The 23867-nt window shown below is 46.1% G+C and overlaps 1 protein-coding gene across 2 annotated transcripts in view; it reads right to left on the minus strand.

Moving 5' to 3' along the window:
• ARHGAP22 (Rho GTPase activating protein 22) overlaps positions 1-23867 on the minus strand; it is a 265828-nt gene that overhangs the window by 229431 nt on the left and 12530 nt on the right. For both annotated transcript variants that reach the window (XM_050960123.1, XM_050960124.1), the window contains exon 2: positions 2605-2804. In XM_050960123.1, the coding sequence (XP_050816080.1) occupies positions 2605-2804 (200 nt within the window). The remainder of the gene's footprint in view (positions 1-2604; positions 2805-23867) is intronic.

The following is a 23867-nucleotide window of genomic DNA, read 5'->3' on the forward strand; positions in this document are numbered from 1 at the left end:
CCTAGTCATACTTGGTCAGTACTAGGATGGAGACCTCCAAGTAACAAATACAAGGATTCACACACACAAATCTGTGACAGAGTAAATGATTCTGGCCTGTGTTTTGCAGGGAACAGCATGATTGAGGCATAAAGAACTGAAGCATAAATGGGTTGTTCATAGCTCTTTACACGACGGCATATTTGTGTGGGCTTAAGGCCCTTTGACAGCATGACCTTCATCTATCATGGCTTTTCATCAGCCAGTCTTCAGACAACAGCTGATAGACACTAGAGTGTTGAGTGTGAGAGTCTCATGGGGTGAAAGGCACTAGTCTGTTTTGTGTCTGTGGGAGGGATGGTGACCCCAAAGGGGCCTGCCCCAGTAGGAGAGAGATTTCCTGCTATAGATATTGTTCCTTAGAGCCCAACTTCCATGGCTCTAGAATTCCAGGCATGGAATAAACAACAGGAACCAGTGAACTGCTAGAGAGCCTGTTCTCACGCAAAATATTACTGCTGGGACATAGTCCAGGTTTCGTGCCTCACCTTCAAAGTTCTCCATGGGTCTGGGCTAGGTTACCTAAAGGGGAGACAGTCTCACTCTGCATGATTGCAGCTGCCCAGGAAAGCTGCAATCCTTTAGAACTGTCAGCCCCAAGAGCAAAGGACACAAAGCTTTCTTAGTGACCAGCTCCGGAATCTGGAACTCACTCCCAGAAGAGAGGAAGCTGAGTGTCAACAGGAAGGGTGGTGCAGTGGTGTGTGCACTAGTCTGGGACTTGGAGACCTAGGCTCAATTTCCTGCTCTGCTACAGACTCCCTGTGTGACTGTAGTCAAGTCACTTAATTTCTCTGGGCCTCAGTTCCCCAGCTGTATAATGGGGCTAATACCCCTGCCTCACAGAGTGAGGATAAAAATATTATTGCGTATGACACACTGCAATTATGTAGTACCAGGGCCTGATAAGTACCTACACAACCTAGAGAGATGAACATTAGCCATTTCAGAGCACAGCACAAACCCCGCTTCTTTGACCTATGTTCCTGCAAGAAGTGAACAAAGTGGACAAATGCAGCCCAGGCTGACTTATGGGAAGAGAGAGAATGTCTGTCTTCGTATTCACTTTTTAATCTTGGAAGATTACTCAGATACTATGAGGCTAGGCACCATATAAGAATCTAGAGAGAGAGAGGTAGGGATTGATAACAATGAAAAATAAGGGCAAAAAAAAATACAGACTATATGGACAATAGTAAGTAAATTATCTCTAAATCAAGACTTTCATGGGACATCAGCAGCTGTTTAACAGCCCCATCAGATCCAGATGTTTAACAGAGGAACCCCTTGACAATTACAGCTTGTGCTGGGCGTCCTTTCATTAAAGACAATTCAGATGACAGATATTTACTGTGGTTTCTGAACTGTGATCAATGCATATTTTTATTGAAACCAGATGGCTCAGATTAGTCCATAATAAATAATAACACACTATTCCATGTAATTGGACTTCCTCGTCAGGAAAGCTGCAGGGTAGAAAACTAAAGATTCACCTGGGAAATTTAAAAACCTTAGTGATACAGTAGGAGGGCTGCTCCATATCCAGGCAATACTGAAAAATCTTGGAACAGTTAGTGGGCAAGGCAAGAAAGCCAAGGGTGCTAGACTAGATCTGTTCTGACCTGCAGCAGTCCTCTCACCCCCACATCTCTTTGCAGTGCTGGTGAGCCACGCAGAGGGTGCTGCTATGTTTTCCGGAATCCCATCCCAGAGCTTCATCCTGAAGGTGGTACTGCCTCTACATATGAGGGGGGCTTAAGGGGCACAGTTTAGATCTGGATTTCTAACAGCCCCAAGTTTGGAGGAGTAAAAGGAAATACTTTTTCATGCAACAGGGAATTAGCCTGTGAGAATCACTGCCACAGGAAGTTCTTAGGCCAAGAATTTAGCGAAACTCAGAAAGCGATTGGACATATATATGGATACCCAGAATATCCATCATTATAATCATTACACGTAAGAATTTTGGAAGAGATATTAAACCTCATCCATTTGGTGGGGGGGGGGGCAGATTATCTACTGGACTAGAAGGGCCTCAGGTCTGATTGTCTCTGGCCATTCCTATGTTCCAGATCAGATCCATTATGCCTGTTTCCTCCATTGGCTCCCACCCCAGCATCCATCCCATTTACAACTGCAGCCCCCTCTGTGGATGTACGTCCTCCTACCTCCTATTGCTGTGGCTTAGTTCCTTTCCTCCTGGCCTCATCTCTTCATGTGTGCGTGTGTGTGTGGGGGTAGTCTCTCCAGCTGGAACTCCAATCTGTTTTTCCCTCAGAGCCACTTCTTACTAGCCTTCCCTCCCGTTCTGCCCCATGCGGACAGCGACACTCTGGCAATGTTAGTGAGGAATTGCCCAGAATTCCCTGGGAGCTCTGGATCCATGGTCACCACCCCCGGAAACCCCAGTAGTGCCTCCTAGCTATGCTAGCTCTCTTACTGTTGAGTCTTTCCAGCACTAGGAGTAACCAAAAATGGCTCATAGAGAGGTCTCAAAATGGAAGACTGGTCACACTCATAGCTCTGAGGCCAGGGCCAAAGCACCGTATCACAGAGTGGCCTTACCTGTGGCTTGGTTTCCTCCTCATCTTTATAGTAGAAGAGCTGGTCTCCACGCAGCACAAACCACCGTTGCTGCCAGTTCTTCATGATGCTCCTCTGCTTCTTCAACCAGCCAGACTTCAACACTCGATCCTGCAGGCTAGGGGACGATGGCCTGGAAGGCAGCCCGGTCTGCTCGCCCATCACCAAGCTCTTCGACCGGGCTGAAACACAAGCACATGCTGCATGAAACTGAAGTGCCAAACACAGGAGGAGACGCCATTTTGAGTATGAAGAGAACATTCTAAATTCAGCCCATTTGTCCAACTGCTTGGGCCTGGCTTCCTGGGCAGGGATGCCTCCTTGATGCCCTGTCCCCTCTATGTTCCCCTCCATGCTCCACCCTCCTAGCAAGGTTGCTTGTCCCCACCAGCTCTCTTTGCCTTGAGGGAACACCTGCTTTTCAGGAGGCTATCCCTGAGTTGATACTATTCAGACACATCCCTACTACCCTAGTGTTATTGCACATGCTAGGAACCATCCAGGCACTAGCTAACACTCCTACATCGGCGCCACTGCTCATTTTATTTTTTACTGAAGCAGGTCACTTTCCTTCTCAGTGAAAGGGGAGTGATGGCCCTGGCTCCCCTCCTGTGGGGTTGGGAGGCTCAGTCACTGAAGGTGTATAAAGTGCTTTGAGGGGTTTAAAGCAGAGGGGTAACAAAATTAGAACAAGGTGGAATTAAGAGAAATCTAGGCTGGATCTCAGGAAAAGCTTCCTGATAGGGAGACCTATCAGAATGGAACAGTCCCCCACAGGAACTGGTAGGAGTCTCATAGTTCAGGCCGTTTAAAGCCAGACTGGACTGCCAGATACCATAATATACTGCACAGCGCAATCTGGTGCCCAGGGGTCTTCTCCATTTCTGCTGTCTCTGGTTTTTATGAAGAGCAGAGCAATAGCAATTATTATTCACTACCCAGATCATTTTCCTGTCTTAGTACTAACCTGAGTCCATTCCTTCCCATTTCCACAAGGTGCTCTTCCAGCTATAGAAGCCAGTTGTGTTTCTCAGCAGCAGCCTTTTTCTGAATGGAGGATTGAGACTGCGTACAGTGTATATAACCTATTCCAGTCTGCCAGCAGCCAGGGGGGGTGAGGTAATATCTTTTATCAGGCCCACTACTTCTGTTGGTGAGAGAGGCAAGCTTACATGAAGAACTCTGTGTGGCTTGCAGGGGTGGCAGATATACCAAACAGGATGCAGCACACCTCCACAGGCTGTCCTGCCACCTTTGACATGCTGCTGCTGAAAGAGCGCTGTGACCCTCTTCCTGTCCCCACTCCTTCCCTACCCCCCAGGCCTCCCACACCTGCCGCTTGCATCTCTCCACCCCGGTGGGCATGGTAAGAGCCTCTGGGGAGGGGGTGAAGAGTAGAGTCCTGTGCAGATACAAAATTTCTATCTGCGGATGCAGATATCTGCAGCGCTGCCAGGCTCTACCAGGAACTGCAGCGGCAAAAGCAAAATATTTGGCCGCTGCTCCCTGAGCCAGTGCCCCACGCTGGCAGCTCCTCTAGTGGTGCTGTACCACCCCCAGCCCTGCCCACTGAGGCATGCACTAGGCTCACCAGCAACTATCCGGGCCACACTATTGTGTGCAAGTGGCTCGCACACTTCTGGACAGGAGAGGCAGACCACTTGTGGAAGGGACTCCTACCTGGGAGCTTGCACACACTAGCGTGACCAGAGACAGCTTCCAGGGATGCTGGTGCCTGTCTCAGTGGGCAGGGCTGGTGGCAGTATAGCCATGGCCAAGGAGCTGCTGGCACAAGGTGCTGGCTTCTGGGACAGTCGGCCCGACATGCTGCTGCTTTTGCTGCTGTGGTTCCCAGTAGTGCCCTGCAGCTCTGTGGATATAAATTTTGTATCTGCTCAGGACTCTATCGAAGAGACACAAGTGGTGAGTGGAGGGTGCCTTGCAGGAGGGGGTGGAGCCTCAGAGGAGAAGACTAAGTGGGCGCAGGTGTCGGGGGTGGCACCAAGGGGGGAGCATGGGTGGGGCCTCCAGGGAAAGAGGCCGAGCAAGGGCAGGCCTCAGAGTGGAGCAGGAGGTGTGGTCCCCCAATTCTAGGGAGCTTCTGGTGCTCGCACCCAGAAGCCTCAAAGGCAAAAGTCATGCACCGCTCATGGTGGCTCAAAAGCTTGTCTCACCAACAGAAGCTGGTCCGATAAAAGATACTACCTCACCCACCTAGACTCTCTGATATCCTGGGACTGACACAGCTACAAGACTGCAAATACCAGAGGCTATGCAGTTTTAGGTGTTCCCTGTTCAGTTACCATGTACCCAACAAATTTTGTCCTCTAGAGAGTGAGCTATGCTGTCACACAAATTTCCAGAGGTGGCCTGGCTGCACACAAGATGGTGGCCGGCCAGTCGGGAGAGGAAGCATTCTGCTAGACAGCTGTGCGTTCTTCAAGTTCCCAGATGCATAGGTGCTCTGACAGGAAACCACTAGAGGCAATTTCAGCAGAGAAATCTGTGTGTGATCTTACTGGCTACTGAACGTGGCAGTTAATCAGCCACAGACTGTGTCCTGGGCTGTGAGAACAGAGCAAAGATGCCATGAGGTGACTTCTGACGTCCCCTCTGCCTTATTTGACTGATGTACCGCACTGGATCTCAGAAGATCACGGTCACTCTGGAGTGGGGAGGCACTTAGCATTGAGACTGTATCAATGCTTAAGTGATACAGTGATATAGAATCAATGCTGGCTACTCTTGCCATGTCTCAATTGTTCATAATAGAGCATCTGCCTCTGCTGTAACCACATGTGGCTCTCTGGGCTGCTTGCTGCTGCCTCTACCATGATGCCACATGGTGTTGGACTGTCTGGATGCCACCTCCAGAGAAAAGAGGAAATGGAAGTGGCCAAAATTTTGTTGGCCACTTTGTACATGGCCCTGCAAGCTGCACAGCACCTTCTTCTGTGTGGCTAGTGGGCGATTGGGCAGGAAGGGCTCTGAACTTCACCCCAGCAGGTCCTGGACTTCTCTATATTTTTCTTGCAGTTCCTCCGTGTAATGCACTGTTAATGAAAATGTTCTCCATGGTAAAGCCTGTCACCGCCTCCACCCAGTAGCCGGCCCACTGCCTGTAGCTTATCATTAGAAGTATAGAACAACAGCACTTTTAGCAGGCTTTCATGGCAGAACTGCTGTTGGGTCTCCGCCCTACAGGGTCATTAGCTGAGGGGTTTCCTCATTATCATTTACGGGAAAGCTCTGTGATTGACAGCATCCCCCACTCATGTAGCAATGGGGAGCTTTTCCACTAGCTCAGGAACCTGCCCATCTCTTGTACAGTGGCCCAGCAGGTGGCCATTTTGCATTCTGCTCAGTCCCCAGTTTTGCAAGAGGAAGACCCTGTGGTCTCATTATCCCTTGAAGTGTCTAGTACATAGCAAAAGCCTTCCAGGAAAACACCATGGGAGATTGTTTCCAGAACGATTTGCAAGGTGAGCTCCACTATCCTCACTGATTTTTATTCTTTTCATATATCCAGAAAGGATAAAAGCTCCTTTCAGACAGAATCCACTTCAAATAGCCACAAAATCCCAGCCTCAGACGTAGCTGGAGGAGGATGGGCTGTCCATCTCACCAGATTTATATTCATTTCTGGGCTTCATAAAGGATGGGAGGTGAACATGTAATGTAACCTTTCGAGGAATCCTTAACCACCACTAGTTCCTCTGTATACATTAACTACCCCATCCTCTTACCATGCCCTGCTGGCCATCATAGTGCCCTCTACCTCCCTCTGCTGGATATTTACAAAAGATAAGTTACAAAAGAAATACTAAATTTTTCCCATTTTTTTTAACGTTTCTGAAATGGATGCACCAGATCACTCCACACATGTGTACGATTGGCAAGAGTTAGTTCACATTGAATTATGTTGACTTTGCAAAAGGTCTCTGAAGAATTCGGCTGGTTGAACTAAACCCTTTGGCTTTACCAGGAAGACACATTTCGTCAAGGACAAAACTGACATTTGCAGTTTAAAACTCCAGGGGAACTATTTGATCTTAGACCCCACTTCCACCCCAGAATTAAAAGCTGCTTTCAAAAACAGCAAGAGGCCAAGGTTTTGTACTTCCTGGGACAATTAGCCTAAACAATAAGCCTAGGATAATTAGCCTAAAAATCTCCTAAATCCATATTTAGGTACCCAAATAAATGCCCTGGTTTTCAGAAGCGCTAAATGCTCAGCAGCTTTTTCTGACAGCTGCTTTTTGTCCTCTTTGTGCCAGCTATGACAGCATCAAGGGGACTTTCACTGGACCATGAGTTGCCTTCATTGTGTTTCATAGATTCCAAGGCCAGAAGGAACCAGTGTGATCATCTAGTCTGATCTCCTGTTTAACACAGGCCAGAGAACTTCTCCCAAAATTCCTAGAGCAGAGCTTTTACAAAAACTTCCAATCTTGATTTTAAAATGATCAGTGATGGAGAACCACAACATTTGGTAAGTTGTTCCAATGGTTAGTTACTCACACTGTTATAAATGTACACCTTATTTTCAGTCTGAATTTGTCTAGCTTGAACTTCCAGTCATTGAGTCATGTTACACCTCTCTGGTAGGCTGAAGAGCCCATTATTAAATATTTGTTCCCCATGAAGATACATATAGACTGGGATCAAGTCACCCCTTCACCTTCTCTTTGTTAAGTTAATAGATTGAGCTTTTTGAGTCTATCACTATTAGGCAAAGTTTTCTAGTCCTTTAATCATTCTCGTGGCTTTTCTCTGACCTCTCTCCAATTTATCGACACCAAACTGCACACAGCATTCCCGCAGCAGTCACATCGTTGCCAAATTCAGAGGTAAAATAACCGCTCTCCTCCTACTTGAGATTCCACTGTTTATGTCCCAGGAGCACATTAGCTCCTTTGGCCACATCATCACACTGGGAGCTCATGTTCAGCTGATCATCCACCATGACTCATGCGTCTCTGTTTCCCAGGATAGAATCCCGCATTGTGTAAATATGGCTAACATTCTTTAAATAATGTAACATCAAGAACCGATCCCTGTGGGACCCCACTAGAAACACACTCATTCCATGAGGATTCCCCATTTACAATCACATGCTGAGACCTAGCAATAGGTCAGCTTTTAAAGTATGCCATGTTACTTTTATATTGTTCTAGTTTTTTAATCAAAATATCATGCTGTACCAAATCAAATGCCTTACACAAGTCTATTATATCAACACTAGTCTCTTTATCAACCAACCCTGTAATCTCATCCATAGACCCATGTTGATTAGTTGGCATTAATTATATTATCTTCCTTGAACTCTTTATTAATTGAGTCCCATATCAGCCACTCCATTATCTTGCCCAGGATTGATGTCAGACTAATAGGGCTTTAACCCTTTTTAAATATTAGAAGAAAGTTGGTATTGGGCCAGTCTTCTAGAACTTCCCCTTTGCCCACTTGATCCTTCCTAAATAGGTTTTTAACCATTAACTTTAACATTCCAGTCATGGGAATCATCCTACCAGGTTTCACTAATACCAACTGGATCAAATTTAAGCTCATACATGAGCAATTCAAATTTCTCATGTTCGTTATGCAGGCTCCTAGCATTGATGTAGAGGCAATTCAAGAATTTTTTCTCCTCATGTCCTTTGGCTACTTGACTAATTTTGTTCTCAGCATCTCAATTTTGTGCTGAGTGCTCTGATCTTCCCTTTTTTACCCTCCTCTTTTGTTATTAGTTCAATAACTGACTTGCTGCAGAGCAGAGTTAAGGGTGTTTGGGCACTTGGGAGGACTGATCTGTTAACCATCATTTGCATGTGACTTGGATGTGTCAACTGTTCATATTACCTTTGTTTTCAATTTCCTTAGACCCTATCTACACTATAGGGACGCTACGGGCATAGCTATGGTGCTGTACCTATGCTGGCATAAGCTCGTAATGTAGATGCACCTCCAGGGACAGAAGAGGTGTAGAAGTATAGAAGCACCACCTTCCTGAACAGTAGTAGCTAGGTTGATAGAAGAATGCTTCTGTCAATCTAGTTCTGTCTACACAAGGGGAATTTTAAATGCAGCCTTCGGTGTCTGATGTTTGAGGGGGTACTAGCAATGTGTGCAATGGTTCATGTGGTTAGCAGCCTCATCTGTAAGTTAGCAAATCTGTTTGGGGGAGAATTTTAAAATGCACTAACAATGTACTGGGGCTCCACATCTAAAGTAGTGGGAATAACATCTCATGCTTTAGAGAATAAAGTGATTGCCATATATGTTAGCAAGGAAAACTTTCCTGCGTGGACATCACTGCACAATTGATTAGGGGGAGTTGTCACTTTTCTTTGGAGCAGCAGTATTTAAAATCTCTGACGGGATGATCAATCCAATATGTCGTCAATCAATCCAATAGTGTTCTTAATGGTGTTGTGTTTGCCTGTCTAGAGGAGTCATGACCAGAGCATAAGAGAGAAGGTAACTGAAGTAGTGAGACTGTGTCCTCAGGCTGACTCAGCTAATACTTTAACATGCTCTGAAGTTCTGAATACAGTAAGTTCCTTAAGTAGTCCCAATTAATTAGGTTGTGCTCTTCACGTTTTCATTAACGATGTAATTAAACTGGCCACATGCAAAAAAAATCTGAGCAATAAGCGAGAGAGAGAATTTAAGCTTCTCCAGGAAACAGATCAGAATTCAATTGCAAGATGCAGGGGTTGCTGAAATGCAAATCCAATGCTCTCTGCAGCAAGCTGCAGTCACAGTGACTGCATGATCTGCAGAGCCTGCAATGGGCCATGGACCCAAGCAGATGTGCCCCATAGCCGTATGCAGTGAGGCAGCCTAGCTCCCAGCCGCCCCAGAGAGGGATGAGCCCTTACAGATGCCAAAGTGGGCGGAGCCACAGGAGCCTGTGCCCGCCCCCCAGAGGTCAAGGTGCAGGGCAGGAAGTATAAAAGCCCAGCCCCAGGGCTCACAAGTTGCCTGGCTACTGGAACCTTAGTGCCTGTGACTGATGCAAGGACTGGCTGTACCTGCAGAGCCTGGATGCTGACCAGGTGCTGGAAGAGCCCCTAGGCTGGCCGGTACTAAGAGACTCTGAGGAGCTGCCCAGTTTACTCCTTGCTCTGTGTCCTGAGGAGCCCATGGTGTGGGATGCTGTGGAAGATGAGGCTGAGACAGAGGTACTGGTAGAGGGAGAGGTCAGAAGTAGCCTGAGGGCAGCTGACCCTAGTCTGGCTGCAGCACACCCAGAGCCAATGTCAGTGTGTGGTGGCCTGTGTCCCCCCTGCCACCCCACTCACAGGTGGCAGTCTCCCCCTTACCCTGATGCTCTGGCCCAGGAACTTACCTTACTGAACTGTTTGCTCAGCCCTGCCTGAGGGTCTGAGCCCTGAACAGTTGTTTGTTGCCCCAGGTAGTGAGGTGGCTGGGCTCCCAGCTACCCCAGAGAGGGGTGAACCCCAACAGCACAAGTTTACACTGTACCAGAGCTGATCCAGCATATTAGCTTAGTGACAGCACTGAAGGAGGGACCTTTAAAGCTACAAAGCCTGACAAGGCTCCTGGGCTGGAAGTGGCACTGGCATATGGAGGCTTTTGCATCTGGGCCTTCAGTGGAGCCAGCAAGACCCAGAGTAGGGTGACCAGATGTCCCAATTTTATAGGGACAGTTCCAATTCCTGGGCCTCTTTCTTATATAGGGTCCTATTACCCCCACCACTCCTGTCCTGATTTTTCACACTTGCTGTCTGGTCACCCTAGCTGAGAGTGAGGTGTGACTGAAGGCTGCCACTCAGTCAGCTGTGTGATGGCCTGTGGCACATGTGTGTTGTTGGACCCAGGGGAGATGGAAAGTCCCTAAAACTGTGGAGGGGCACCCCTCCCCCCAAGACCTTGGCCCCTGTTCACTCCTCTCTGGCCTTCCTCCACATTGCTTGCCTTTACAGCCAGTAAAAAGTGAGGGGGCCATAGTCCCTGGACCCCTGCCCCCATTCCAGCACACCTGATTGGGCCTAATACCCACTGCAGTGGCCAGGTGTGCATACCCCACACACACCCCCTCCACAACTGGCACGATGTAGCCCCTTCACTAGAAGGCACCATCTCCCTGGCTTTGTTCATCACAGAGCACTCACCTGCTCCATATAGGTTCTATGCAATTGATGGAAACCTATTTAAATTGGGGACATTGGAATCAATCAAATCAATGCTATGTAATGTCAATTGAAAGTGTCATCTTCTGCAATTTCATAGGCAGTTAGCTTGAATCAATAAACTCATTACAATTGATTTTCATTAAGTTCTCCTGGCCTTCAATACAGGTACTCTGGACTAGTATTACTGGAGTATTTGGTTTAGTGCATTATTTGTAAGGTGGTCTTTGTTTAAGCTGACAGCCATAAGCGGAGATGATTCAATGAACAAGCAATATTTTCAACTGTTTGGTTGTAGCCTACTGTGGCAAGGCACCTTCTCAGTTTCCCCAGCCTCTGCTGCTTTTAGTCCTAGTGAGACAGGCTTGGGTAATGTGGTCCCCCTTGGGACACAGGGGAAATCTGCTCCACCAGTCCTGTTTAGAGTATTTTTACTCCCTTGTGGGAGGGAGTACTGCCTCTCCTCCTGGTGAGGCTCGCTGTCTTGCTGCTCCTACACTCCTGGCAGCAGGACTCCTTCTCTCTCTGCTCTCCCCAGTCCTTCCTCCCAGTGAAGGGTTTAAAAAGGTCTCAGGCAGCCCTAAGTTGGAATCAGTTGATCCTAATTAACCTCAGGTAGCTCCCCCTCAGCTGATTCTAATTGCTACCTTGGTAACCCTTTCTCAGCTGAATCTGATTGACCTGTAGTTGCCTCTCAGTTGATGAGGAGGGCCTTTTAACCCTCTGGGACTGATTCCTACTCCTCCCTTGCAGCTGTCTGTCCTGAGTTTATCACACTACGTTTGAAAGTCTTAAAGAAAAGAATTCACACAATATAAGCCAGGAACATTATAGAAAACTCTTAAACCTTTATATAAACTATTGCATTTCCTTCAGATTAGATTTCAGGAGGCTGGAAATTCCAATCTACACATCTGTATTTGTGTTAGGATTTGATCGCTGAGATGTTGCGAACATCTGTTTTCATCTCCACTCAGTGTGGAAGCCCAGATACACTTCCCCAAATTTAAGAGAATTTACCATTTCGGAAGACCACAAACACAAAGAAATTACTAAAAGGGGCCTGGATGCCTGAAGTGAATGGAAATAGGGTACATCAGGGTCATATGTTTAAATATGGACCCAGTCTGTAGTGAGCAAAGATCATTGAGGTATACAAAAGTTATTCAACTAGTCAGACTAGTTATATAACTGAGTATAGTTTGTAGAGATTAGTAGCAATTTTTCACTCAGCACAGATGGCAGATCCAAGAAGACACACACTGTGCTCTCTCCTAGAAATTTTACCCTTTCCACGTTGTTTTGTATCTTCACCAAAAACAAAAGGATCTAAAGGACCTATTTGCTCTTTGCCCAGAGGATTGGAACACAAGAGGGAGCCTGTAAGAATGTGAGAAAAGCCACTAATGAAAACAGAGAATGCTTCTAGTTTAATGAAAGAGAGAAAGGATCTGAAATAGACACACAGATGCCTGGATAGTGACATTATACAAATGCTACTGAAGGCAGGTAAAGAGCGGGAAACAGATGTGCAAATGCTGGTTTGACAGTGTGTCATTTAGCACAGATATAAGTGAGAGTGCACAAGGTACAAGCCAGTGGGGGACGTCAGGCACACTGGTTCCCAGGGAGGCAAAACTCCACCTTTAGCACACACCAGAATGCAGAGAGGGGCTTCCATCTTAGCTGCATATTTAGGTACAAGCCTTCAAATGTATTACCCTAATTGCCACTGAGAATCCAGACCCAACAAGAAGTAAAATCATCCAGCAGATGCTCTTTCCTGGAGGACCTTCGCTCTACAGCCAATGTGATAGAGATGGAAACTAAAACCCACCTGCTCAAGTGATGTGCTCTGCTCTCTCTAGTAGGATGGAACAGTCAGGACAGAATGAATATTTATCCGGAGGCTCCTTAAATCAAGTTCAGGAATTCATGGCACCTGGAATGCCAGAGCAAGGGAAGAATTTGCTGAGTCACTACTGAAGCAGCATGTTAGTTTCTCTGTTACCATCTCACATGTGCTCTGGGGACCCCACTGCTTACTTCCCCAGTAAAAGAAATTTACAGAGCCTGATTCATCTCTCAGTTACAGGAGGCTAAAGCTGCACTGGTTCCAGTCAAGTCTTATAAATAAGAGTTTGGGATGAGATTTTCAAAGGCACCTAAGCAAGTAATGTACCCAATTCCCCTTGAATTTCAATGAGATTTTGGCACCTCATTTAGGTTCCTTTGAAATCCCCCAGACTTTTTTATTTTGCAGAGTTAACTTGGGGTGATCAGCACCTGGGGGCAAGCAGCCACTCTGCAAAGTCCAAGTGACTGCATCCTCACTGCCCTGTGTGGCGCTAGGACATCTGGGGACACATCCCAAGGATCTTAGCCCTGCTGTGAGCTGAGCCACTCTGATTCTTTCCCAGTGATGTGTGGGAGAACTTGTCTGTCCCTGTGGGCACCAGCGAGAATTGTGGAAAAGCATTGGAGGACTACTAGCACTGAATGATATAGCCTGCATCACCACCGCAAAGTTTGCGGGTTACCAGCCAGAGTGGAAGCAGCACCTGAGCTTTAACCAATAGCCCCAGTGAGGCCAAAAGCTCCCCCCCCCTCACCCCTATACTCAGATCAGAGGGTTTTGTGTGTGGACAGGAAGGAGAGTTAGGGGTTCCACTCTGCTGTGAAGACAACCCTTCGGTAGGGAGGGGCTATTACTATGTACAGATGGGGAGCTGAGGCACTGAGAGGCTAAGTGACTGTTCAAGATTACACACAGTCTGGGACAGCACAAGGAACTGAACCCAGGTTTCCCTGAGTCCCAGGCTAGTGCTCTAACCACTAGACCATCCTTCCTCAACTGATGCTGCTACTAGAAATGTACAGGTTGTGTGTTTCAGCTCAGCCAGGCAATAGCTTGAAGAGGTGTGAACTGCCCCATTCATGGTAATGGGTTTAACTCAAACCTAATTATGACAATTTAAGGCAATATTAGCCATTTTGACACTGATCATTTAACAGAAACAGACAGCTTCTCTGGGACAGATCAGAATCAGAGCAGTCCCATCCCTTGTCCACTGTTCCCTTGCACTCCCCCCTCTGTCTCTATTCATCTGTTGGCTCTTGTTCTAGATAACAAGCTCTTTGGGGCAGGGAGCATCTTTTTGGTTAGTGGTTGTACAGCACCTAACACCATGCATGCTGCTCCATAACTGGGGCTCTCAGGAGCTACCCCAGTACCCCATAATAATAATCCAGCCCTTAGGATCTGTCTGCCCTCCATTCTGACCTCCTTCTTTCACCAGGAACTGACTTTTTCTCCCTCCCGCAGGGAAACTACTAATCTGGTTTTGCAAAAGCTACTGCTGCTAGCTCTAGTTTGAACAAACGCCATTCAGTCTAGCCACCTTTAACCCATGCAGATACCCTTGGCTGTGTGTGGTGAAGTAATCCCCTATTCCCGCCACGGTGGCAGCGCTGCAAGCTCCTGCCAGGTATCAAACACTAAAAGCAAGGAAATACTATTTGTTAAGCAACTACAGGAAGGGGGACACTAGCTACTGGGTTATGTCACGATGGATTATTTATGATGATCTATTCCAATAGACAGCAGGTTCTATTGGGTTCACCTTCAGATGACAGAGGTTTGATACATTGTTTTTTTAAACAAGAAAAAAAATCAATAACTGAGAATATTTTTCCATCTTTTCTTTTTTTGGTGCTGATCATGAGTGAATTCAACATACCATGGGTCAGGGCCCAGCTTCCATCAGCTTTGTCCTTGGTTATTGCAAGATCGTGAATACCAAGGCCTCTGCAATACTGACGAGGGAGTTCATGTTCAGAGCCAGCTGTCAGACTGGCAGGGTGTGGGGGAGGGAAGAGGGGAGCTGATCCTTTCCTGCCAGCACCATCTTTGGAGAAGGATTCCCTAATGGGCCCACTGCGGATTGTTCAGTAGCTAGCCGGCTCCACATTCAGCCTTTAGTACTACAAAAGAAACTATGAATTAAGTGTCACCACAAGCCCCTGTATTGCAGCTCAAGTACACTCACCTAAGATAGGTATCGCGAGTGTCAGAACAGTGAAGCTGTGGCAGCTTTATGGATAACAAATAGTTATCCAGTGTTCTGGGCAGCCTTGGACAGCCCATGCTGAAGCCCATGCTGCCACAGCTTCACTGCTCTGGACTTGAGCTAGCTAGATTAAAGCTAGGAGGGGTATGTCTTCACGAGCTGACATCACACCCCAGGACTGCAATGTAGACACACCCTGAGAGTGAAAAGGAGTGTTGTCTAATGGTTACAGCAGGAGACAGCCACAAGGTTCCCTTTACAGTTCAGCCTTTTGCCTATTGTGTGACCTTTGCAGGAACTCACTGAACTTTTGGTGCCCGAGTTTCTCTGTTTGTAATAGCAGGATAGTTATAATTACCTGTCTGGGAAGAGTTTTGCAAGGCTTATGTCACTAGTGTTTATGCAATGCTTGGAGGTTCCTGTGGAAGAAGGCTCTAGAAATATCAAGTGCACATATTTTAAAATAGTGTTGCCCATATTTTATGAGTGGCTAGTCAAAGTTGGGAGCCCTGGGGACACTCCAGCTGGAAGGAGAAGTAGATGGAGTTTTGTATTTCTTTGAAGTCTTGTTACATTATAAGGATTGTACAAAGTCCTGTGTCTCCAAATGCAGAAGGAATCAAGAACGGAAGGAGTAGTTTCTTCCAGCTTCCAAGCCTCTTTCACTAACACTAGACCCAAAAGCTGTCTCTTCCCCCCTATTCTTACAGGTCCCTGCTTGGATTTGTTGCTTTTCCCGCTGGTCTTCTTTTGTGATCTCTCTTCCCCTCCCACCTACCCCAAACAATACTCCACCCAAAGCCCTTGCCCTGTTGACATCTTTTGTCTTAGGTGGGGGCTTATGATTTCAGTTATGTGAGTTCTGTGGCACCTTATAGACTAACAGACATCTTGGAGCATGAGCTTTCATGGGTGAATACCCACTTCGTCGGATGCATCCGACGAAGTGGGTATTCACTCACGAAAGCTCATGCTCCAAAACATCTGTTAGTCTATAAGTGCCACAGGACTCTTTGCTGCTTTTACAGATCCAGACTAACACGGCTACCCCTCTGATACTTCAGTTATGTGAGTTCATACCTATCAATCTCAATAGGATTTTAATTCAACCCATAACAAGGTTACACCTAGCTCATGCAATGTCAACCACCTTCCCTAAGCCAGACAACAATGACTTACAGGCAATAATATGCTTGCACAACAGCTGATGAAGAAAAATAGCCCAAAGAAATACTGTCTTTGCTGTTAAACCCTCAGTTTTTGGGGGCAGAGACTGTCTTTCTGTTCTATTTCTGTACAGTGCCTAGTGCACTGGGGTCTTCATTCATGAGAGCTTTGAGGCGATACAGCAATACAAATAATAGAGTGGGCTATGGTGGAAGGCAAGGTGACTACATCTGGTGCATTACAGCTCTCAGTGAAGAGGGGCACTGACATCAGTACCTAGCACTCCTATACATCTTTTTATACAGGCACTTTGTAAACAATCATTCATTCCCAGCATGCCCTTGTGAGGTTAAGTACATGATCACCCTACTGTATTTTATAGAAGTTCTTATCCCGCAATCATCACTCATCTGAGCACCTTCCTCACTCACCTGCTGTTTGGCCTCTCAGTCTCTCCTCAGGGGTGAATCCTGTGCAGTGGAATGCCTTGTTTTGGTAGTGTTTTTTGTTTTTAAACTACAGTGTTACACTAGAGAAGTCAAGGTCAAAGCAATGCACAGACTCTGCAGGGGCTGCAAATATTGCAGGGGCTGGTGGGATATCAGTGCAAGACAATGAATGTGTGGCAAAAGTTGACCACTTCAGATGCGATCTACATCGAAGGGGCCCTCCACAAAATGAGGGACAGAACTGCCAGAACAACATGTTGGAGGCAGAAGAGCCAAGCAGTAGTACAAGGGAGAGAAGCAAGCAGCAATAGTCCGGAGATGTAAGAATCTCAGCAATGGGGAAGACATCCAGGCATGAGATGGGAACAGACGAATCAAGAATTCCCAGATGATGGATCCAACTGTCTCACAGCTGAGATGCTGGAGAAAGGATCGACTAGCCGAAGGAGTCTGAAGCGGCAGCCCTGTCTCCATCTTTTGGGCTCTCTATTAGCAACAAACTTTGGAAATTCTAGGGCAGTGATTCTCAACACATGGACCACTTGCAGCCCAATCAGCACACAGCTGCATTCCATATGACATCCTCAGGGCCATACAGGTAGTACATATTGTGTGGATACGAGCCACATAACACAGAGCTGCATATGTGGCCCACAATGGTGAACAGGCTGAGAACCACTTTTCTAGGGTAATATCTAAGGCTGATGTTTGTTTGTGTATATGCACACATTTCTGGGGGAGATGAGTGTCTTTAGTGGGACTCCAAGTACTGGAGCCTCCAAAGCCCATTGCTTGGCATGCTTTTGATATGGTCTCCCACATATTCTTAACAGCACATGAAAAAAGTATGGATTAGATGAATGGACTATAAGGCGGATAGAAAGTCGGCTAGATTGTCAGGCACAACGGGTAGTGATCAGTGGCTCTGTCTAGTTGGCAGCCAGTATCAAGCGGAGTGCCCCAGGGGTCAGTCCTGGTACCAGTTTTGTTCAACATCTTCATTATGATCTGGATGATGGATTGCACCCTTATCAAATTTGAGGATGATGCTAAACTGGGAGAAGAGGTAGATACACTGGAGGGTAGGGTTAGGATTCAGAGTGACCTAGACAAATGGGAGGCTTGGGCCAAAAGAAATCTGATGAGGTTCAGCGAGGACAAGTGCGGAGTCCTGCACTTAGGATGGAAGAATCCCATGTACCACTACAGGCTGGGGACCGACTGGATAAGCAGCAGTTCCGCAGAAAGGGACCTGAGGATTACAGTGGATGAGAAGCTGGATATGAGTCAGCAGTGTGCCCTTGTTGCCAAGAAGGCTAACAGCATATTGGGCTGCATTAGTAGGAGCACTGCCAGGAGATCAAGGGAAGTGATTATTCCCCTCTATTAGACACTGAGGCCACATCTGGAGTATTACATCCAGTTTCCCCTCTCCCCCACAACTACAGAAAGGATGTGGACAAATTGGAGAGAGTCCAATGGAGGGCAACGAAAATAATTAGGGAGCTGGGGCACATGATTTATGAGAAGAGGCTGAGGGAACTGGGGTTATTTAGTCTGCAGAAGAGAAGAGTGAGGGGGGAGTTGATAGCTGCCTTCAACTACCTGAAGGAGGGTTCCAAAGAGGATGAAGCTAGGATGTTCTCAGTGGTGGCAGATGACAGAACAAGGAGCGGTGGGGGATGTCTAAGTTGGATATTAGGAAAAACTATTTCACTAGGAGGGTGGTAAAACACTGAAATGGGTTACCTGGGGAGGTGGTGGAATCTCCAGCCTTAGAGGTTTTTAAGGCCCAGCCTGACACACCCCTGGCTGGGATGATTTAGTTGGACCTGCTTTGAGCAGGGGGTTGGACTGGATGACCTCCTGAGGTCTCTTCCAACCATAATCTTCTAGGCCTACAGCACCTGCCTGCAATACAGACAGCATGCCAGATAGATATCACAAAGGGACTGGTGTGTCATAGCACACAGTAAAAAACAATGAGGAGTCCTTGTGCACCTTAGAAACTAACAGATTTATGTGGGCATAAGCTTTTGTGGGCTAAAACCCACTTCATCAGATGCATGGAGTGGAAAATACAGTAAGCAGTATATATATTACAGCACATGAAAAGATGGGAGTTGCCTTACCAAGTGGGGGGTCAGTGCTAATGATGCCACAGCAGACAGTGCCACCCTGCCTTGGGATCACTTACCTTTTGCCCTTTTCTAGCTCCTTTCATCGAAGCACTTTACAAACATTCTTTCCTTCTCAGCACAGCCTGTGACACTAAGGGTACGTCCAGACTACCCGCCGTATCGGCGGGTAGCGATTGATTTTTCGGGGATCGATATATTGCGTCTCATCTAGAAGTGATGATAAATCGATCCCCAAACGCGCTCCCGTCGACTCCAGACCTCCACCGGAACGAGCGGTGGTAGTGGAGTTGACATGGGGAGCCGCAGACGTTGATCCTGCACCGTGAGGACCCGAGGCGAATTGATCCAAGATACTTCGACTTCAGCTACACTATTCACGTAGCTGAAGTTGCGTATCTTAGATCGATAACCCCCCTAGTGTAGACATCCAAAGCCCAAGATTTGGTGGTGATGGGGGACTTCAACTATCCAGATATATGTTGGGAAAATAACACCGCAGGGCACCGACTATCCAATAAGTTCCTGGACTGCATTGCAGACAACTTTTTATTTCAGAAGGTTGAAAAAGCTACTGGGGGGAAGCTGTTCTAGACCTGATTTTAACAAATAGGGAGGAACTTGTTGAGAATTTAAAAGTAGAAGGAAGCTTGGGTGAAAGTGATCATGAAATCATAGAGTTTGCAATTCTAAGGAAGGGTAGAAGAGAGTACAGCAAAATAGAGACAATGGATTTCAGAAAGGCGGATTTTGGTAAGCTCAGAGAGCTGATAGGTAAGGTCCCATGGGAATCAAGACTGAGGGGAAAAACAACTGAGGAGAGTTGGCAGTTTTTCAAAGAGACGCTATTAAGGGCCCAAAAGCAAGCTATTCTGATGGGTAGGAAAGATAGAAAATGTGGCAAAAGACCACCTTGGCTTACCCTTGAGATCTTGCATAACCTACAAAATAAAAAGGCATCGTATAAAAAATGGAAACTAGGTCAGATTACAAAGGATGAATATAGGCAAATAACACAGGAATGCAGAGGCAAGATTAGAAAGGCAAAGGCACAAAATGAACTCAAACTAGCTATGGGAATAAAGGGAAATAAGAAGACTTTTTATCAATACATTAGAAGCAAGAGGAAGACCAAGGACAGGTTAGGCCCACTGCTCAGTAAGGAAGGGGAAACAGTAACGGGAGACTTGGAAATGGCAGAGATGCTTAATGACTTCTTTGTTTCGGTCTTCACTGAGAAGTCTGAAGGAATGTCTAATATAGTGAATGCTTACGGGAAGAGGGTAGGTTTAGAAGATAAAATAAAAAAAGAGCAAGTAAAAAATCACTTAGAAAAGTTAGATGCCTGCAAGTCACCAGGGCCTGATGAAATGCATCCTAGAATACTCAAGGAGTTAATAGAAGAGGTATCTGAGCCTCTAGCTATTATCTTTGGGAAATCATGGGAGACGGGGGAGATTCCAGAAGACTGGAAGGGGGCAAATATAGTGCCCATCTATAAAAAGGGAAATAAAAACAACCCAGGAAACTACAGACCAGTTAGTTCAACTTCTGTGCCAGGGAAGATAATGGAGCAGGTAATTAAAGAAATCATCTGCAAACACTTGGAAGGTGGTAAGGTGATAGGGAATAGCCAGCATGGATTTGTAAAGAACAAATCGTGTCAAACTAATCTGATAGCGTTCTTTGATAGGATAACGAGCCTTGTGGATAAGGGAGAAGCGGTGGATGTGATATACCTAGACTTTACTAAGGCATTTGATACGGTCTCGCATGATATTCTTATAGATAAACTAGGAAAGTACAATTTAGATGGGGCTACTATAAGGTGGGTGCATAACTGGCTGGATAACCGTACTCAGAGAGTAGTTGTTAATGGCTCCCAATCCTGCTGGAAAGGTATAACAAGTGGGGTTCCGCAGAGGTCTGTTTTGGGACCGGTTCTGTTCAATATCTTCATCAACAATTTAGATGTTGGCATAGAAAGTACGCTTATTAAGTTTGCGGACGATACCAAACTGGGAGGGATTGCAACTGCTTTGGAGGACAGGGTCAAAATTCAAAATGATCTGGACAAATTGGAGAAATGGTCTGAGGTAAACAGGATGAAGTTCAATAAAGATAAATGCAAAGTGCTCCACTTAGGAAGGAACAATCAGTTTCACACATACAGAATGGGAAGAGACTGTCTAGGAAGGAGTATGGCAGAAAGAGATCTAGGGGTCATAGTAGACCACAAGCTTAATATGAGTCAACAGTGTGATACTGTTGCAAAAAAAGCAAACATGATTCTGGGATGCATTAACAGGTGTGTTGTAAATAAGACACGAGAAGTCATTCTTCCGCTTTACTCTGCACTGGTCAGGCCTCACCTGGAGAATTGTGTCCAGTTCTGGGCACCGCATTTCAAGAAAGATGTGGAAAAATTGGAGAGGGTCCAGAGAAGAGCAACAAGAATGATTAAAGGTCTTGAGAACATGACCTATGAAGGAAGGCTGAAGGAACTGGGTTTGTTTAGTTTGGAAAAGAGAAGACTGAGAGGGGACATGATAGCAGTTTTCAGGTATCTAAAAGAGTGTCATCAGGAGGAGGGAAAAAAACTTGTTCACCTTAGCCTCCAATGATAGAACAAGAAGCAATGGGCTTAAACTGCAGCAAGGGAGATTTAGGTTGGACATTAGGAAAAAGTTCCTAACTGTCATGGTAGTTAAACACTGGAATAGATTGCCTAGGGAAGTTGTGGAATCTCCATCTCTGGAGATATTTAAGAGTAGGTTAGATAGATGGCTATTAGGGATGGTCTAGATAATATTTGGTCCTGCCATGAGGGCAGGGGACTGGACTCGATGACCTCTCGAGGTCCCTTCCAGTCCTGGAGTCTGAGAGTCTATAGACCAACTTTTAGTGTGTTATCATCCTTATTGTACATGTGTGCAGGTTGTGGGGTGGTGGTACTGATGCCTAGAGCTAGAGAGCAAATGGATGGCAGAGCCAGGAAGACAAATCCAGGAGTCCTTACTCCCAATCCCAGGAGCCAAAGGACTACATTGGCTTCAGTGGGAGTTTTGCCCAAGTAAGGAGCTCAGCATTGATGCAAGATTTTCAGTGCCCCATGCTGACAGGCCACAGTCAAGACTAGAACCAAGCAGGAATCACTTTTCACATCCTGTGAGAAATTTTGAGATTTGGAACACTTTTTCCACCCCGAACTGGGACAAAGCCAAAATCTCAAACTTTTGTAGGCCAACAAACTGGGGGGGGGGGGGAAAGGGTTTAGGGAGAAAGAAGGGGAAAAATGGTTTGGGTTAATCAAAATATTTTGTTTAGATAATTTTGAAACATTGCATTTGATTTTGATCTTTTCTTTTTTTAACTGTTAGAATAAATTAAGTTGAATTTTGAGATAAAAAAAATCATTTTGAACCAAAATCCCAAAACTTCTTAAAAAATGTCAGAGGGAGGTGTTCCAATACAGTCCCCCCTCCCCCAAAAAAGTTACCCTTTCTTTGTGTCAGGAACTTTGTCAGAATTTACCTATTTCCATGAAAGTTTCAGTTCTGATAAATCATTATTTTTCATCAAATGACACCAGTCAGTCAGCTCTGTTCAAGACTCCAGTCAGTGACACATCATAACACAAACCTCTCCCCTAAGGGGTGAGTGATTCTAATTTAACATCGGTTCTGCCTTGCAAACTCCTCCTCTGTTCACTTAGCCCCTTGCAGAGTGTGCAAATGTAGGTACCGTTCTGGGAATCAAATTTAAAAGCAGCCTTGTCTCACTGAAGCATAAATAATTCTTACCACATGCATTTAGGAAGCAGGATGTTATCAGTTACTTTCCCAGAACCCACCAACAAAGCACTAAAGATCTCTTCCTAAAAGGGATTATTAAGCAGATGTTTATATGGAAGCAGAGGACTAACACATGTTATTTAAAGTCCAGCAGATTTGACTAGCTCGATGCTCTGCAGAAGCACAAAATAGCAACTAGCTAAATCTTCATCCTGCAACAGACTGAACCGGTCAGTGGCCTATGCGTAAAGGGTCTGAGTCCATCTTCATGGCCCAAAGCCACCAGCACAACTGGCATCAACTGCATCTTTTGTTTATACTCTCAGCAGGTTAATTCTGAGCCCACATGGCAGGGAGGCATGAGAGGTGTAAGTCAGCTGTTACCGCTCAAGAAAGATCTTGGAGTCATTGTGGATAGTTGTCTGAAAACATCCACTCAATGTGCAGTGGCAGTCAAAAAAGCTAACAGAATCCTGGGAATAATTAAGAAAGGGATAGATAAGAAGACAGAAAATATCATATTGCCTCTATATAAATCCATGGTACACCCACATCCTGAATACTGCATGCAGATCTGGTCGCTCCATCTCAAAATATTAGAATTGGAAAAAGTTCAGAAAAGGACAACAAAAATGATTAGGGGTATGGAATGGCTTCCACATGAGGAGAGATTTAAAAAGACTGGGACTTTTCAGCTTGGAAGAGAGATGACTAATGGATATGATTGAGGTCTATAAAATCATGACTGGTGTGGAGAAAGTAAATAAAGTGTTATTTATTCCTTCTCATAACGCAAGAACTAGGGGGTCACCAAATGAAATTAATAAGTAGCAGGTTTAAAACAAACAAAAGGCAGTATTTCTTCACACAACATGCAATCAACCTGTGGAACTCTTTGCTAGAGCATGTTGTGAAGGTCCGTCGATGGTTATTAGCCAGGATGGGCAGGGATGGTGTGATTAGCCTCAGTTTGCCAGAAGCTGGGAATGAGTGGAAGGGAATGGATCACTTGATTACCTAGTTCATTCCCTCTGGGGCATCTGGCATTGGTCATTGTTGGAAGACAGGATACAGGGCTGGATGGACCTTTGGTCTGACCCAGTATGACCATTCTTATGTTCTTAACAGCAGTGAAAATGATGGTGCTTATACTGCTGTGACAGCAGGCAAGGGTTGCTAGCCAGTGACCACTGAGGGGAGGAGAAATCTGTGGGGAAAAGAATCCTGGCATCCAGAATCTCCTCTCCATGATCCTTGCAATACCAGCTTGTAGCAAGGTGGTGTGATTCCCTGGTGCCCTGGAGAGGGACGAGTCCCTCCGGATGCCAAAGTGCACGGAGCCAGCGGAGCTTGTGCCTGCCCCCCAGAGGTCAAGTTGCAGGACAGGAAGTACAAAAGCCCAACCCCAGAGCTCACTAGAGGCCTGGCTGCCGGAGAAGCCAGATGTCTGTGGCCTAGCTCCTGGTTG

The sequence above is a fragment of the Gopherus flavomarginatus genome, chromosome 6 (assembly GCF_025201925.1).
Source record: "Gopherus flavomarginatus isolate rGopFla2 chromosome 6, rGopFla2.mat.asm, whole genome shotgun sequence".
NCBI lineage: Eukaryota > Metazoa > Chordata > Testudines > Testudinidae > Gopherus > Gopherus flavomarginatus.